Below are 18,140 nucleotides of genomic sequence, written 5' to 3'. Positions count from 1 at the left end.
CTTTTTGAATGCAACTATCCAATGTTGCCCTGTGCTTTGATTTGTTTTCTTAAAAAACAGTTAGCCTGTTAGTTCTGCTTCAAAACAATATTTCAGAATTCTTACTTTGGAAAATTATGCTATACAGTCAAGTCTGCCTGAAAGGAAGGCACCTGCTCAGCTCCTCATTAGCAAAAAGCATCTGGTATGATGTTGCATTTCCTGTTTGAAAACAAAAGAACCATATGTACATTAACACCGCAAAAATTAAATAAAAAAATGTCAATTACATTAACCGGCACACAATGTTCTTCTGAAAATGTCCTCAATCAAAAGTATTTTACACACACCAAATATACGGTTTTATGGCACAGTAGTGGCTTTTTCTCATAATGTTTTCACAGCTGCTTCGATCTTAGCCCCACATTTACATTGTCTTCTTTTCTGTCAATCAGAAAAACGACCAACAAAGATGCTTTAAAGTTGTGTACCGCTGTTATAAAGTATGAACAGCAGGTGGTGCCATCTCTCAAGTGGTGATGTACTTCTTAATGCTAATCTGTGCTCTGATTCCACTGTATGTGTCTATGACTCTTTCCACTATCACTCCATTATAGTCTTACTCTTTGTCTTGTGCATTGACTGTGACATCAGGATTTCAAATGTGGCAAGCTGGTAGGCTGCAGTTTATGTGATAGGTAAAGCATCACAAAAAGGCTTTAAAACGTTTTCCTGACTGGCTTCGGTCCATTCAACCAGACAAAAGTGAAGAGGAATAGCTTACATTGTATTTCAAATATGTAGTATAGTTTTGTAAACTGTATAATTACGGAATACTTTTCTGAAATGCAGCTTCAATTCGATCAACGATATTTTAAATGTTTGTATTGTCTTTATGTGTGGGGGACGATACAAACCCTGGCAGTCTAGGTCATGACATTTTCTCCAAACTCAACATCATTTTGGGTCCTAACTTGTTACTTTATATTACCCTCATAAACTTTTAGGGTTTCACAAACTTTGTGTTTGCGAATGTTGCTGCTTCCCTGCAGAAACATATTTGTGCCACATTGTACTGAAGCAGCTAGTTGTTAACCTATAAGCCCTGTCAAACCACTTTGGCACGTATCTCTAACTTTTTTTCTTAACTTTTACTGCCTCTTTCTCTCCCATCTGTTCTCAGACTGTGGTGACAGAGAGCAGGGGGTTGTAGACTTTCTTCCCATCAGCAGACCGTGACCCGTGGGCCAATAGCTCCTGTATTGTGATCCAGTTGTCCAGGATTCTGCGACTGCGCTTCTTCATGCTCCTGCGGTGGCACAACTCCAAAATGGAGGTGGTTTCCTGCTGGTTTGTCGTCCCCTGCTGTCCTCCTCCACCATTGCTCCCACCACCCTGTTCTTTCTCCCGCTCTTTCAAACAGTCCAGTCGGCTTTGCATCATGAACTCCCTGCGCCTGCGTTGCTCTCGGGCCTTCAGCAGCTGCTGCTTGCGCTCCTCTTTGCTCCAGTACCGGCCCATCTTCATTTCACTCACGGCGTCGTCGTCGGTCGTCATGCCGCTGCGCTCCTCTCTGATCTTCATGGCGCGTGCCTTCAGGAGGCGATCCCTCACAGGACGCTTGGCCACGTAGCGCGAGCCATCACTGCGGATCTTCACCTTCCACTCCATACGAGGTGAGGCAGGGGACAAGGGCAAGAGTCCCGTACCTGGAGCCTGGGCGACATCTTTACACGTGCTACCCAAGCTCATTGGGCTGGCGTCTCCCCCGGTCTCCATGGTAACATCTCTCTGAAGTTCTCTTAGTCCAGAGTTGGAGGGAGACCTCAGCTGCATGCAGCTCAGATATCTTTGAGGTGGCTTTTGTTCGGTGTGACGGCGGGACAGGTATGGGCTGTTATCTGCACTGCCTCCACCACCAGCCCTCTCGGTTGTCCCATTGGCTCTGTGGTTACGCCTCAGCCCACCGTCAGAGCCTCGCCTGGTTCCTGCATCCCGGGACAGTGACCTCACCTTTACTCCTGGGCTAGATGTCTTAGCTTCAGATCCTCTCCTGTGACTGTGGGGAGAGTAGGTTTGGTTGAGGTTTGCATGTATCCCGTCAGCCCCTCTGTCGGCCCTGGTTCCTCTCTCCCTCTGCCTATTGGAGGCTTGAAGCTGGAGAAGAGGCTCTGCTCCCTCCAGGCTCTGTGTGGAGGGTGAAGGGTGCTGTTCGTTGACCAGAGGGGTGCTCCTGCAACTTTCTCCGCCGGTGTTGTAGGCACTGGTGCTGTCCTTATCCGAGCGGTCCCTCTCTGGGAGTTCATTGATATCTGACAGAGCGTGGTGACAAGACTCCTCGCTGACCAAAGTACCACTGATATCCAAGCAACTAGCTCCTGCACTCGCTACATTCTTCTCCTCGAGAGGCCAGGCCTTCATACAACGCTCCCTCAGCTGTTGCATCTTCTGTGCCCTCAAGATGTTGCGACACTTGAACTCCAAGTGGCGCAGTTCCTCTTCCAGAAGAGCCATCTCGTGCTGCGTCAGGCTCTCGTTCCTATTGACATCCAGAGAGACACCGCCTTCCTCCAGTGCCGGCCCTTGACCTCCTAGCAACATCAGCTCATTACTGTTCTTCTCATAGTAACACTTGATTTCCAGGAGCTCTTTGTATCGCTCGCACTCCTCTTCAGTCAGCCCAGGCATCATCATCCTCACGGGATCAGCCACGTAGGCCCTCTCCAATTGCTCAATCTGTTCCATGTGACCTCCTCCGTTGACACAGTCCAGGCCCAGGAGGGAGTCCGTGCTGAACTGGAGGTCCTGGGAGTGTAGAAGGGGCGGAGTGTCCCCTCTTCCGGACAAGAACTTGCGCATGCTGCCGGGTGTGTTGGTGGCGTTTGTATTGGAGGCACTAGTGTGGTCGTCTCCCAGGAGGTCGTGTTCTGAAGTATCCTCGTAGCGCGTGCTTTCATCCGTACGGCCCACACCGCTGTCCAGCTCCTGGCTGTTGCTCAGCACTGTGTGGAGCAAATCGGGGGAATCCCTATTTATTGATCGGCTGTGGTTACCTAGGAAAGCCCCAATAGCAACACCGCCTGGGCCAGCACCGAGGATGGAGGAGCTGCCGTTCCTCACTCTGTGGCTGCTGGGAAGGTGAACAGCGTTGTCCAGCGGCTCCAGGTCCAGCTCGTCTGGATCCAGCTGATTGTCGTTCTAACAGGTAAAGATGTATCAGGTAGTGGAGGTGTGAAGTTCATTTTGAAGAGACAAAAAAAAAAGACAAAGGAAAATGATGCATTAGATTGTTGCTATACATCTTAAAAGATAGTCTGTATTAAACGGGAGTATTTTGGCGTCATCTAGTGTTGAAAGTTCCAGATTGCAACGTTCCGAGTCTACCCCTCCCATTCACAGAATCTCTGCAGTGGCCTTCGAGGACGGAAAACGAGTTACTAAAGATGGAATCATCCACCTATGCCTCAAGTGTTTCCATGATATCCAGTGATGAGGTGAAGATGTATTTAGTTTTTTATTATATAGTACATCTTCTTCGACTTCCCACAGTTGCATTTTCGGTAGACAACCACTATATATAAAAACGATTGAAGCCATTATGTTTGTCTGTTCACATTAAACCTAGTAAGTGGTTCCATTGTTACTGTAAAAAATATCGATTATAGCAGTTTAATGTAAATTGCAGAACATATCTTAACTGACACAAGGGTGGTGCTCCTTTAGCTCACTAGGTGGAGCCAGTGCTGTATAAAATGTTAACATCAATTCTTTATTCTGCAGGAACATTTGGTTTCCATTGAGTCATTGGTCTATAGAGAAATACAAATGTTTGGATCTAAAAGGACTTAAAATAAATTTGACAGTGAGGAGATATATTTTTCACAGTCAAGTTTTCAACATTGGAAGATTCAAATGTCCTTCCAGAAGAGTAAAGAACCCTTTGCTGTTTCTGATGTCTACTTTGCCTTTTTTTTCACTGGGATCCCCGCAGAAGCTTAAATTAGTAAACAATTCACTCCCCTCGGAGCTGGGTTGATCTTGGACTAATTGGTTTGATTTGAACGTGAACTGCGTGCAGACTTGCGAGACGGGAATATTGATCATCTTCATCTTCATTCTCATTCTTTTAAAAACCCCTTGAGCTCTCCCTCTCCTTCTCCCTTAAGACAACAGATCAGGCTTTAATCTCTGCTTGTGCATTTCCCTCTGATGATTCTCCGTCCTCGCCTGCCTCACCTGAATCCTAATGTGGGTCTGTGCCTTGGCAATATAAATCTTGTCAGGCTTTCACAGGTTATACGTGCGCTCATCCCTCCCAATGCAAGGACATATTCAAACAGAGGAGAGGTTATTTGTGTGCGGTGTGTGTATGTGTCTTCGACTTAGAGCATTTTAATGAGTGCCTCTTAAATCTGCCCTTTAGCTCCTTCTGCACAAATGCAGCCGGCATACAGATTTCTTTGTTTCCTCACTTCCACTGTCTCTGTCTGCGGATGCTGTTTTACAATGGCTTGCAATGAAAATCAATGTGGTCGGGTCGACGTGTGTCAAGTTGCTTGTTTTCAAGTAATTCGGCAGAGGCGTGTTATAGGGGGGCATCCCGTGTGTGTTTCAACGCCCTCATATCTGCTAGGAGGGTGACCTTGAGGGAAACAAAGCGGTTGCCACATTAGCAGTGTGAGCCCAAGCACTATTTGTCTTTTCCCTCTCTCTCTAGCTATCTGTGTTCTCATCATGTTTGTGCACCACTTTGCTTTTCTGCCTCCTTACACAAGTCAGCTCACAGGATGGGACAAAGCAGTGCAATATGCTCTTTCTCTGTAATGGATCCTTCCCCGAGCTCATTGCTATGTTGGATGTATGTTATATTCTAATATGTTTTAGCCTGTTAAGTATTTATTCCTATGAAACAAATAGGTAGTTGGTCCATTTGTATAGGACATGATAGGTTGCTCTCTTATTGTTACTGTTCAACTGCCCAGGGACTACAGATGTAAATGAACTAGAATCTAAATCTAGATCTAAGCATCTGTTCTCATTATTTGAGATGCACTGTATTTTTCACATGGTCGTTGATATAAATAAAATGAAATAAAAAATGATGTCCACACAGAGCTCTATACCTTCTATTAACAAGCATGTAAACTCATTTCTTGATGCATTGAGAGGGAGATAAATGAAATAGAAGTCCCTTCATTTTTTTTTAGGTCAGTGTTCAGGCTCGGCCCTTGCAGCTCGTGTTCCCCAAAGAACGGATATCTAATTTCCTCACCTCTATCTCGGGTCGTGCTAGGAGCAGAGAGACATTAGTGCTGTCCTCTCTGGTGAGAATAGCTACCGCCTCCTCTCTGTCCTGGATGTCCACTCCATTTATCTGACAGAGAAAGAGAGAAGGGAAATTGAGCTAATGTAGCATAATGAAATACCCTTTATGCTGAGGCTGGATTTAATCAAATGACTCATTTCAGGAAAAAAAAAGTCTTTGTAGATTAATAGTTTGAGGAATGAAATCCTATACCTTCAGAATTCAGAATAAATCCTGTACCATTTGCAGTTTGCCTTGATATGTGGAAAAGGTTGGATTTAAACTGTCTTGAATCTGTGGTCTTTTGTGAACCAGGAGTTATTTAAGGCCTCAGTTTCATGCATTACATAACAAAAAGTGTTTTAGAGCTATGTTACCCTTTAGCATTGATAATGCGTCCATTCATGCAGTAATACCATATAATGGAATTCTTGCTCCATTGTCCTATAGGGCTGTGCTAAAAGATCCATACAGAAATATTTTGTAATATTATTTTTGTGATATCTGTGTTGATTTACAGCTCCAAAAAGCAGCATGGAAGACACGGATGACAAAATAAGAGTGGCCCCTTCCAATACAAAGCCGAATATCGCAATGCGTCGTATCGCAATGTATCATGATTTATGATATCGGGACCGACTTTTGGTGATGCGTATAGTATCGTGAAGTGTTGCCAACACCCAGCCCTATTGTACTATGTAGGAAAACTGTACCTGAAGTATTCTGTCGCCCTTGCGGATGCGTCCGTCTATTGCGGCAATACTGTTTGGGTTCACCTGTGGAAACGGAAAATTTGTTTAGGAGTAAAAAGTATTTGGATTGAAAAAACACTTTCATAACACTATCCTCACCTCTCCAACGTATATTCCAAGGTCCTCCTCATCGTCGGTTCTGTAACACACCGTCAGGCCCAGCTTATCCTGCTGACGAGACTTGTACAACTCCACCTCCTAGAGCAGTTGGAGAAAAGTTTGAGGATGCCAGTCAGAGAGAACAGCGGGGCATCTTTATGGACCAGAGTTTGAGTTGCTAAGGGGCTCTCACCTCATATTCTAGCTCGTCCTGCCTGTCCACCTCATGCTGAGCGATATCGAAGTAGTCAGTGGGGTCGTAGTACACCGGCTCTCCAAAGCTGAGAATGACAAGATTCACAACATAATATTTCAGTTATTTGGGGACAGCTTCAATCTTCAAAAGTGAAATAACATGGACGAGCACCAAGGCAGCAGATGAATTCTGGTCTGACAGTTGGACATGCTGCAGAGGCCTATTATGCTACACTCCCTCTCACAGTTCATTGAGTAGATAGGGCTCCAGTAGCGGCGGGAGTGGAGGGGATGGTGGAGGGTCGGGTGGAGGTGGAGCTCCACAGGGATGCTGGCTGCTCTTGCCCAGAGTCAACATATGCTGGAAGCTGATGTCTGTTTGTGTGCAGCTGTCCACACAGTCGGCCATGCCCATGGTCACTGGCACTATCGCTCCGGGGGGCGCTGCTAGGCCTGCGCGCCTGCGGGCCCCCCGCCACAGTATGTTGGACAGCACGGGGTCCCGTATGTCCAGGGTGGGATCCCCGGAGAGGCGGGACAGCTCCTTTCCATTCACCTGGAAAACACGGACAGGCAAGATCAAACGGTGGAGGAGAAAATTTAAAAGGAGGGGTAAATTGAATTAAAGCCTCTGCAAACCTGGTAAAAAAATAGAAAAACTAACACTATATGGTATCAATGTTGAGTGTCTTAATAAGTTTTTACAAAAATCTAATTGAATTTTTTTTTCATAAATATGATAAAGCTTAGATAGAAAAACTGATTTTTTACTGTCTTGACCGTTTGACAGGTCAGTGTGGGCGTGGCCGTTTCAGAAGGTGTCCATGGCAACAGTCAGTGTTTTTGTAGATTTTTTGGGCAGAGAACTGCCATGATTGGTTCAAAATACTGTGTAATAAAAACTATAGAAAATAGCCCCCCTCTTCTAAACTGCATTTCTTTGAAGTTTCTAAAACTTAAATGACAATATCTTTAATTTAGATAAATAGGCCTAATTCTTTTCAGATGCTTACTATCATGCAACTAACTGCCAAAATGACATAGTCAGAAGGATTTGGTGGATTTGGGTTTGGAGGGGCTTTAAATCAGAATTGGTGCAGGGATAAATGTGAAGGAACAAGGCGAGAAATTAGTGATTTGAGTGATTTTCTACATCTAATTTGACCTACATATGACACAGAAAATAATAAATGCAAAAAGAAAAGATTAGGAGAATGGGCTGAATACAATGATAAGCTTAACTAGATAGAGTCTGACATGAATAACTGCAGGGCCCTCTTGACAGAAAGGAGCACATAGACCCATATTAATAATTTCACCAGACAGTGTGAAGGATTGTTTACAGAAGTAAAGCTGCTTCACAATGACACAGGGGACAATAGGGGGACTACAGCTACACACACCTAAAACAAAGAAAGACTGATGTCATGTTAGTCAACAGAAAACTAGAACAATACACTACAGCAGACACAGCGGATAGGGTTTTCTACAGGCACATGACAGAAACCAAAAATAAAGTAATGTTTGGACACCACATAATCACACAGAGGAGCAGAGCAGACAGCTGTATACTGAGACCTTTAATCGACCGTCAGCGTCCAAGGAGCACAACGTGTTGCCTATGTGCCCCTTCTGTGGAGAGAGGGACAAAAAGCAGGAAAATGATCGAGTTAGAGCATTACAGCTGGAAACGGTTTGAAAACGGCATGGGGGGCTATACTGAGACGAGAGAACCACAGGTAGTTCAAGGGGACAAAAAATCCATTCAGGTTTACAGACACAGAGATACTAATGGGGTTTATTTTCCTCCCAGACGCACTCTTCTGTAAAACAGTTTTCAATTATAAATGCTTCCTCTCTGCAAATATATTTTACATAGACATTTATTTTTATTCTGGAGGAACTAGCTTCCCTTTACCTTTTCCTCTTCATTACTAGATGAGAATATTGTGGACATTCACAGTTCATTTCAATAGTTCTCATTTGCACAGTTTAACTGGTCATCATACAGCCTTCACATTAGCATCACAATATGCGTCCTGCCTGACTCTCTTGTGCTATAGAAAGTACAACAAATCTCCCCTCTCTCACCACCACTGCTGGTTCATAGCAAGGAGATAAAGGGCCATTAATAATTAAACATATATGTGGTGAAGGGATATAAAACTGTTTGGGGGATTTGACTTTTGGGGTTAGTGAAGCAGAACAGATTCTGTTGAAATCAGGCAGGAATTCCCTCAAATCTAAAGACAGATTCATTAAGTATTTATAACTGTATGCCAGCAGTGTGGCGACCAATTCACATGAAATTTTGTTTAGGCATTCATGGTAGCCAGAGGATGAATCCTGAAGACTTTGTTGATCCCCTGACCTTTCCTCTAGCGCCACCAGCAGGTCAAAATGTTCACGTATCTAGTGAAACGTGTCACCAGAGTTTGGCATCAGACATTCATCATGTTTAAAATGGTAACGCTGGCTCTTCCTCTTCTTTTGCGTAATACTTTGGTTCGGTTAAAGGTACAGTGTGTTATCAAGGAATATCCTAGCGGCATCTAGTGATGAAAGTTCTAGAGTGCAACGCTCCCTTGCTAACCAACCCATTTGGAGAATTTACAAAAGCAACGTTGGCATTCAAGAACAAGAAGCTAGTTATTTAAGATGGCCTCAAGTCTTTCCACAACATCAAGTGATGAGGTAAAAATGTATTTAGTTAGAACTTTTTCAAGCAATTTATTAAATACTGAATACACATGAATATTATGTTCCACTCCTACCAAGTCTGGTCTGAAAAATGCCAATTCCCTTCACACACTGCACCTTTCAGACCAAAACTAATGACATTTCTACCTTCCTCAGCTAAATTGCATTTGTAAGCATTGAGCCAAAAGCACCACTCTTTTAAAGTACTGCCTCACTGAGCTGCTAGCATGGCTGTAGACTGTTCTTTCTAATCAAATGGAAAGAACCAGCCAATTAAATGGAAACGTTTTTCTACATTTTCAAATGAACACACAAATCCTCTGGATTTGAGACAGACAGCACAGTAACATGATGATGTTGAGGCAGTTGCTAAACCAGACAGCCTTAGAGCCTCATTCATGTCGCACACAGTCACTGACCTTGGCTGTCTGCAACTCTCCACATCTTTACCACCCTGCTTTATTCTCCTACTCTCTCTCTCCCTCCCTCTCTGTCCCTCTCTCTCTCTCTCTACTCTTGTCCCCTTCCAGTAATTGCATGTCAAATCAATGTTCCCCAGTGCAGCCAAGCACAAGAACTTCCTTGCCACATTCACCCCCTTCTCCCCACAAACCCCCTATTTTTTTTTGGGGGGGGGGGGGTGGTCTCCGCCACACCACCACATTCTGCTATACTACCATCACCACCACTGCCCCCTCTGGTCTATCCTTCCTCCTTTTGCCTGTCTTCTGCCATTCTAACATTCATTCATTTCCTTTACTCTTCCTCCCTCTCTCCTGTATTCATCCCCTCCTCTCGTCTCCCACGCCTTGCTGCCTCAGCAGTTCTGTCTGATACGTCCCTTTGCGAGGCGATGACAGCTCACTACTCATCTATTTTCAGCCGGTCCATCGCCTTGTGTGTGTTTGTCCTTCCTCACTCTAATGTTCCTTCATACATCTCGCTGTCTCTCTTAATGAGCCTCTCCACTCTAAAAAATAGCAAGCTATACCGCCTTCCTACATGGCCTTTTGGCAGGGACGTGCACAAACATTTTGGGGGGCCAAGGGCTCAAGTGAGAAAAAGGGGACTAGTATTCACAAGGTTTATCACAAGAGCAGGCAACAACAAAGGAAACTATGCCAACATATGAATGTTTTCTATGCAACTAGTTTCTAGTATTTATGAAGAGTAACTGACAGCATCAGGGAGAGGACATATTTTACAACAATAATGTATTTATTTTTACACATGACAATAAATCATGTGAATTATTTTGGTGGTATTGAAATAAATTGGACTTCAAAGCAACAGAAATATTCAAACCAAACTGAAAATGTCTGTTTTCCACATAATAAGCAAAGTAACCCACCATACAAACTACAAAGTAGGCTTATGTTTAGTTGCACCTGCCAACAAGCCTATTAGTGTTGCAGCAAATGTCAGATTCCAGAAAAACACAGCTTCACAAAAGTGCTTTTTTATTTTTTTTCAGCTCTCATTTCATAATATTTTGTTTTTCTCGCCAAACAACAGGAGGTATCTATAATGTCAGAGCTCAGTGCTCAGTGACCACATGGTCCAGCTCTCCATTATGAAGGGAGGCTATTAGGACCCAGCTCTGTGGCCATGAGTGACAGGTATGAATACTGAAAGAGTGCCGAGAGAAGGGAAGAGGTGGGTGGGTGAGGGGAGGTCTCATTCATTATCAATGAGAGGTGCTGAGATTGCTTTGAAGACGACTTCATGCAGGGTAATGGTTGTTGTGTGTGACTTGGTGGAGAATCCATTAAGCTCTCTCATGAGCCGTTCTCTCTCATCTCTGGGTTAGTGGGTCATATACATACCATTATATTTATAAGAGACATAAGCTCTGCAAACAATGTAACCACAGTGCACTCCCATACCCACACTCCACCCATTATTCTGTATATTTGTGTCAGGAATGGAATTGTAATGCAGAACAGTCTCCAAAATTCACAGCAGGGGCTAGGCAGCGGCGGTGGTGGTATGAGCGGCGGAGCTGAGTGTACGATGGGGATTTGGATGGGGGTATGGGGGTATAGATGAAAGAGATGAGTTCAAAGTGTAGAGGGAGAAAGCAAAGGAGGAGAGACATTGAAAGGAGTGCATGGAGAGCAATGTGGAAAGGAGGTGAGGAGAGGGTAATGATGCCGGAGAGATATGGAGAAAACAAGCTTACAAGGAATTTGCCGGGTGAATGTAAATAGCGTGTGAACCTGGCTCTGGGTTCAATGTGTGTATGTAAACATAGGCACCAACGTAAAGCCCATGGGATATAACTAAGTGGTTGATGCATAATTAGTTTTCATCTGAAAGCCCTTTTAGGAAGAACCGGTTTAGGATGAAAAAGAGTGTATTAGGGGGGAGGGAGGTAGGTGATGACTTATTCCACCGCGACACACATTATCCCAAACAAACAATTACAGTCTTAATCCGGAAAATGTTCCCACACTGTGAATCTTTTCCTGAGTTTCCCCCCCCCCAAAAAAACCTGGTGCGTTATCTACAGTGTTCATGTGAAATCCCCCTGCATGACCGTTACCCCAACACTATTGAATTCCACTTGTTCAGTAATAGATTTTTCTCCTCTGCCATGCTTTGAAGGCTGCGGCAGTCACCTCCCTGGGAAAATCAATTAATCTGCAGACGGAATTGAGCTGCTCCGGCGGTAACCTCTGTTGTTTGATATCACTGAGCTAATTTCAATGGACAAGCGAGGGAGTGGTTAGGCCTATTACAAAGTGATAACAGTGAGAAGATATATTGATTCAAAAGACAGCTCAAAACATTCTCTGAATTGATCAAGTGATGAAGCCTCGGTTTATATGGTGTATACAAATATACGTCATTTGTAATGTAATGCATTCATCAGTTAGAACAAAAAATGAATTGATGGGCTGACTGTTTGTATTGGTGCTTGCGGATGAAGAGCGAGTAGGTTTATAAAAGGGTGATATGTCACGGACTGTGTGACCTTACAATACAATAAGGCCCTCCATCCAGTCTTTTTCTCCCATCACTCCTGTCCCATTAAATAAGAGATGAGTGTGACATACCCTCCACCACAGTCACCTTTTTGTCTCCCGCTCAATGTCGGTCACATGTCTGAGAAGTCTACAAGGAGAAAGGGCAGGAGGAACCCGACGGACACTAGCGGTCGTTCACACATACATATTCACATTATGCACGCTAGAATGCACTTGACTCTACCTGAGAAAAATGGACACACTCTGGACATAAAAAGGCGCTGTGGAGGTAATGAGCCGTTTGTCAGGTGACCTAATTAATTAAACTAATTATTTGTCTTTGCTCCATTTTAAATGATGTAGCTACAACAGAAGGCAGAGCATTCGTGTGACATATCTTGCTTTAGAGGATAGATGTTTCAAAGACATAGTAAGAACATTTATTTTAGACCTTGCCTATTCAGCCATTTATACGCAGCATATAGAATTTTAATAGATGGATTACGACATGTAATGTAATGTTATGTAATTGTAAGCAGATGCAATTAACTGTTGGGTTTTTCTTGATGTAGCCTAGTTGTCGGCAACTTTAACTCCTCCTGAAGATTAACTGGATACTGCTCTATTAAAGGTCACATATTATGCTAAATGCACTTTTTAAATGTGTTCTAACATATCCATGGGTCCACGGTGTGCCTAGAGACTGCCAAAATATTAAAACAAATAACAATCTCTCCTGTTCTCACTCTCCCCCTTTCTGAAACCCCCACCCCTCCCCCCCAATATACTCCAGTCAGAATTTTCCCCTTTTCTGACCTCACAAACTGGAAAGCCAGAAGCTTCCACTATGCAGCCCACACCCCTATTTCTTATTGGTCCACGGCCCTGACAGACAGAGGGCGAGGCGTATCTGGCTTCGCTTCCGGACAGGGGGCGGGGGCAGCTCAAAGATTGTATATTTACGAGGGGAGCTGCAACTCTTTTTAAAAAATAGGCCATTGTGAGATTAGCTGAACATCAGCATAGTACAATAAATGATCTGAAAGTTTTTTTCAGCAAACAATTAAAGAAAAACGTATTAAGGACCACTAAGACCATATAATATGGTGTATAATAGTACCGAAAAGTGTATAATATGGGAGCTTTAAAAGAAAACTAATTGCAAAACAACATAACCTTTATATGATATACTACAGGTATGTCTTCATAGAAGTCATAATTGTAGAACATTTGGTTCATGACAAACATCTTCTTATTACTACATTGTAGTGAGTTGTAAAGAATGTTATGATCTGCTTATAAATGCGTAATAGGGCGAGTCAACGTAAAGTGTTGTTGATGGGAAAACTGGGAAACAATATTTAGTATTATGTTATATCATAGGTCAAAGGTGACAATCCCACTGGCAAGGAGCATGCCCAACATATTTAATGCATGACAGTATAATGCAACCGAACACAGTAGCTCTGCAATGCATAACACCTCTGAGAAACATACTGTATAACGCTCAGTGTTTGATGAGTTGCTCTTGCGTTGCATCACATTAAAGGCAACTGTCAGGTGTTCCCTTCATTTCGACCACCTCCACCATGTTCCCGTGTGGGTATCCATGTCATTCACACACAAGCACACGTACTGGCCGTGAATGTCATGCAGCTCATTTGTTATGTATTGATTCTCGTCTGTTTTCCTCTCGTGACTGTCAGCATGTTTCTTTCTAGTCATTGTGAATAAAAGCACATTACGTTTGTTTAATGATGCAGGTTGCCACGGAAACAGACTCCGGTTTTTACAGTGACAAGGGAGAGAAAAAAGAAGGGAGTGGCTGAAGGGGCTCAGGGGAAGGGGGCAGAGGTTTAGTGTGTGTGAGTGCTTCAGGTACTCTGTAAAATGTATTTAAAATGCAATTTCTTGCTCAAAAAACGGTTTATGTGCAAATCGTTCCTACAACTGAGTCGGTAATTCATTTACTGAACAACAACATGCCTTTTTTTCACTTGGGGCTGTAGGCAGCAGAATTGATCAGAAACATGCCAATGGGTGTGAACCAACCACCAGTGTGCAGCGTATGTGTAGCAGAGGCCCCATGTATAATGCATGATTTTTGTTCCTTTGGCAAAAAAAAAAAAAAAAAAAAAAAAGAGGAAAGAGGAAAGAAAGTGTTTTGATATAGTCAAATTAAACAGCCTGGTTTGCCTGCCTTATGTTCATGTGAGCTGTTTAATGCTGTATTTATTGTCTGAAGACATTTACTCAGCAGACTGCATCTAATTTGAAGGTGTAATTAAACATGTTAGTTAACGAAAACAGCTCAAAGCCGAAACCTCTAAAGGGAAAAGCCATGAAATGTAATTATGTGTCCTCTTTCATGATGTTTTTTTCATCACTCAACAGAGTATACCTCCATCTTTTGCTTGGCATGATCTTTTGGATTAATTAGCCATCTGCACCGCAAGCATTGCTGTGTTTGTAATCATCACATTTAATAAACGTGATTGAATTTAACAGCATGCAGTCTGTGATTGCTCGGCTGCCTGTAGAAATGTGGATTTCCTCGCTTTTAAATACATTTATTTATACTTTTATGGCTGGTTAACAGACACTAGCTCACTTTTCTAATTGGAGACTTCCAGATTTCATTGAATATATTTTCACTGCAATGTGTTAGCCCGCATCTCTGTGGCTCTGGTTCAGTCCTCCATCTGTCTCACGCTCCTCTGCTCCCGTCCAGCCATGTCGTTACAGGCTCACCAGACCACAATATATGCAGACTTGATGCTCAGCCACCGCTCAAGTGTCTGCTCTACTTACTTACTCAACCACCATTCAACACGGTATAGCTTTGCATACAACATGACATCTCCTCCCCGTACACATTATCTCCTGCTATCACCGCTCACTCCTCTCGTCGCCACACCCGTCTGGGAAAAAAAACACGTGCATGTTGATCTGAATGGAATTTCTTGGATGACAGACTTCTAGTGGAAACAACCCTTGGGCACAGTTGACCTCGGATTGCAAGATCACGAGGCGAAGTGCCATTACTGCTGACCTCTGTCCCTGATATTGGAATGCTACTCCACTGGTTTTTATAATGACCACACTATCTGTCACACTATTCATTTTTCTAGCACCCTTGGGATATGTCTAGTCAAGTTCTTCCATTCACGCCTGCTCCGTGAAGGGTGCAAAATCAATTTATTCTGACTGAGGAAAAAAATAATCATACTTTTTTCTCGTTCTTTCGTTTGGCTTATCTCGATTCTATTACCCTCCTCGACTCACTGCTGTGCAAAGATTTGGACTCGGTCTCTCTCAATGTTTGCCTCTCTCTTGGCATCGCCCCTGGCACCAGATGCAGCCCAGACCCAAACACCAACATGCTACAGACCCAGCCGAGGCTTCCAGTGCAACAAATAATAAAAGTAGTGTGCTGCATATATCTATATATACACATAGGAGTACTGTTGAGCATCTTTAATGCTTAGTAAGCACCGGGTTTATTTTGGTCAGCGCATGTATCATGGAGACGCTGGGGTAGGCAGAAGCTTCCTCAGGCACTGTACAGCCAGATGAGCTTACTCACATCCCGTCCGCGGTCCCAGTTGGCAAGTGGTGCTGAGGCTGTAACCGTGGCAACCCCTCTCTCCCCTAACACTTTAGCTGGGCTTTAACAACCCATCCATCCTGCTGCCTTCCATGGCTCTGCACCACTCTAGTCTCCCTCACGCCAGCCTATCTCTCTCTCTCCATCTTACACACGCTAACTCTGCTCTGATCACAATCATTGTAATCACTGTGAAGTATCATTATCGTAATTATCGGCACTATCATCAGTGAATGACTATTTCAATTAATAGCCTTTGCTCGAGAGGTATGAAACTGATTACCACTTGCTTTCTAGGCTGTGCACATGCTTATGATGTACGTACAATCTACCAAGACTGTTTATTTACATGATTTAACTATGCCTATGTTTGAGTTTGACTTATTCGTGAATTACCTGATGGTGCTCTCCTTGCCATTTCCATCAATTCAAATAACTGCGGTTGATATAAGCTAAATTAATTTAGGATTCAAACCTGTTTTATATAAGGTAATGGTTTGTGATCATGTGATAAACTTGTGTTCATTTCTTCCTGTTGCTGCAGATAGAAGCATTACTTTTATATTTTTTCAAGGCAATTATGATTCTCACTCACCCAGCAACATCTCTGTAAGAAAAGGGGCCACGTTAAGGACAGAATAATAAACAAAAAACAACTTTACACAAGGGATTGCTTTTGCTTGAGGACTGAAAGAAAGAAAGAAAGAAAGAAAGAAAGAAAGAAAGAAAGAAAGAAAGAAAGAAAGAAAGAAAGAAAGAAAGAAAGAAAGAAAGAAAGAAAGAAAGAAAGAAAGAAAGAAAGAAAGAAAGAAAGAAAGAAAGAAAAGAAAGAAAGAAAGAAAGAAAGAAAGAAAGAAAGAAAGAAAGAAAGAAAGAAAGAAAGAAAGAAAGAAAGAAAGAAAGAAAGAAAGAGACAAGAAACAGGTCAGACAGAAAAAGGATCGTTGGGCGCTCACCTGGAACATGACCCTGTATTGTTCCTCAGGCTTTTGAACCACACACATGTTGCACCCCATTGTGACTTTTGACACGGTGCAGGTCCAGAAGAGCAGTTCTTCACACCAGGACTCCCTCTATCAAGGTCTTTGTCTGTGGCAGTGGCGAGAGGCGCCCCACCCTCATTCACAGGGTTGTGGTGTATTACACTGCTCCTCCTTCAGAGCAACACGCGCCACATCCCTGCAAGGGACGGACACACCGTTTATACTTGGACGTCTCAATGTTCCTTTACCTTTTCTTGTGCACAATTCAAGTGTAAAAATCCACAGTCAAATTAAAAGTGGAGATCGTTTCAGAGCTGCAAGGCCATTTGTTTATGTCCGTCTCCATCACAGGTCAAAAATAAATTGCTTGTTTGAGTTCATGTGCATGTTGTAGATCATCCAGTTTCACTATGATCTTGCATCTGGAGAAAAAAAGTGTTTTTAAGTCCTGTTTGTGCTATGTTGTTAAAAAGATTTGTTTCATACAAATGAGTGCTTATCCAGTGACATGTCAATGTTGGTCATATGGTAAACTTGCTGTGGTGCCCCGCCTTGTTTGTGCTGTAATGATAATAACTGCAGAATAGAGCAGGTTGTTCCCGACACAACTCTAGATGTTATCCCCTCATGCTGTTCTTGAGTTTTCCTCAGTCCCAGCAGCACTAAACCCTCCACAGAGCACACTTTCAGCAATGCTCTTTGAACACGGTGGATACAAAACAATGCAGCTATGGAAGAACTTGCCTCAGTCCTGTTTATTTCCTGCTGCTGTCCTCACTCCCCACCCACTGTATCCTCTGCTTTCCTGGATGGCTGAAGAGTGTGGCTGCTGAGATAACTTATCCACCCTGTCAAGACTCCACTTAAGAAATCAATGCATTGTTAATATAGAATATTTCTATTTCTAATTCAACTTCAAATTCAACTTATTCAGGCTCTTTAAGCCCTTGCTGTGCAGCTGACATAAGCTGTATGTCAGCGATACAAGCCCAGAGAAAATGCACACCTGCACAGGCATCAAGACAGACAACAACACATGCTTCTTTACAACTGCAGTGCCTAACTACTCACACAAGCTGCCAGAATTCTTGTGAATGTCAGCAGAAATGACATCAATGGGGAAGTCCTTTTCCACACTGCCTCTCCAAATCACAGAAGACATGTACAACAACAAACGCAGGAAACTGTGGAATTGCTACAGGGAGCAGACAGCAGCATTGTGTTGATCTGATCTGTTGTCAGATATCATGACAAGTATTGGGATCATTGATTCTGGAAGATACAGCACGCTCAGCACTCTGGCCCGAGTGCTCAAGGCTGAGAGCAGATGACGGATTATAATTAAATTAGTGACCTCTCCAGCAGAGATCAGACAAGACTCTATCCTGACTGTGTGTGTAGAGAAATCAATATTAAAACCCACTCATGGATCAATTGGATGTTGTGCTTGCTGTATTATCGGGGAAAGGACCACCATACATATCCAATGATTGTGGGGTTTTTCTTTTCTTTTATCAACCCGTGGCATTCGCTCTATACATCCACCGACTC

At 43.2% G+C, this 18,140-nt stretch overlaps 1 protein-coding gene across 1 annotated transcript; it reads right to left on the bottom strand.

Moving 5' to 3' along the window:
• Positions 1–1,158: 1,158 nt before the first annotated feature.
• Positions 1,159–16,622, bottom strand: LOC307253728 (PDZ domain-containing protein 4-like; the record flags this gene model as incomplete). Its single annotated transcript, XM_080031872.1, has 8 exons — positions 1,159–3,177; positions 5,252–5,353; positions 5,998–6,060; positions 6,136–6,234; positions 6,329–6,416; positions 6,576–6,886; positions 7,909–7,962; positions 16,563–16,622. 8 exons carry the CDS (start codon positions 16,620–16,622, stop codon positions 1,159–1,161), a joined length of 2,796 nt encoding a protein of 931 aa, XP_079887998.1.
• Positions 16,623–18,140: the final 1,518 nt, after the last annotated feature.

This window comes from Ammodytes marinus, assembly GCF_949987685.1.
Source record: "Ammodytes marinus genome assembly, chromosome: 7".
NCBI lineage: Eukaryota > Metazoa > Chordata > Actinopteri > Uranoscopiformes > Ammodytidae > Ammodytes > Ammodytes marinus.
Note: the sequence above shows the minus strand (reverse complement) of the source record. Positions and strands in the feature narration are given on the sequence as shown.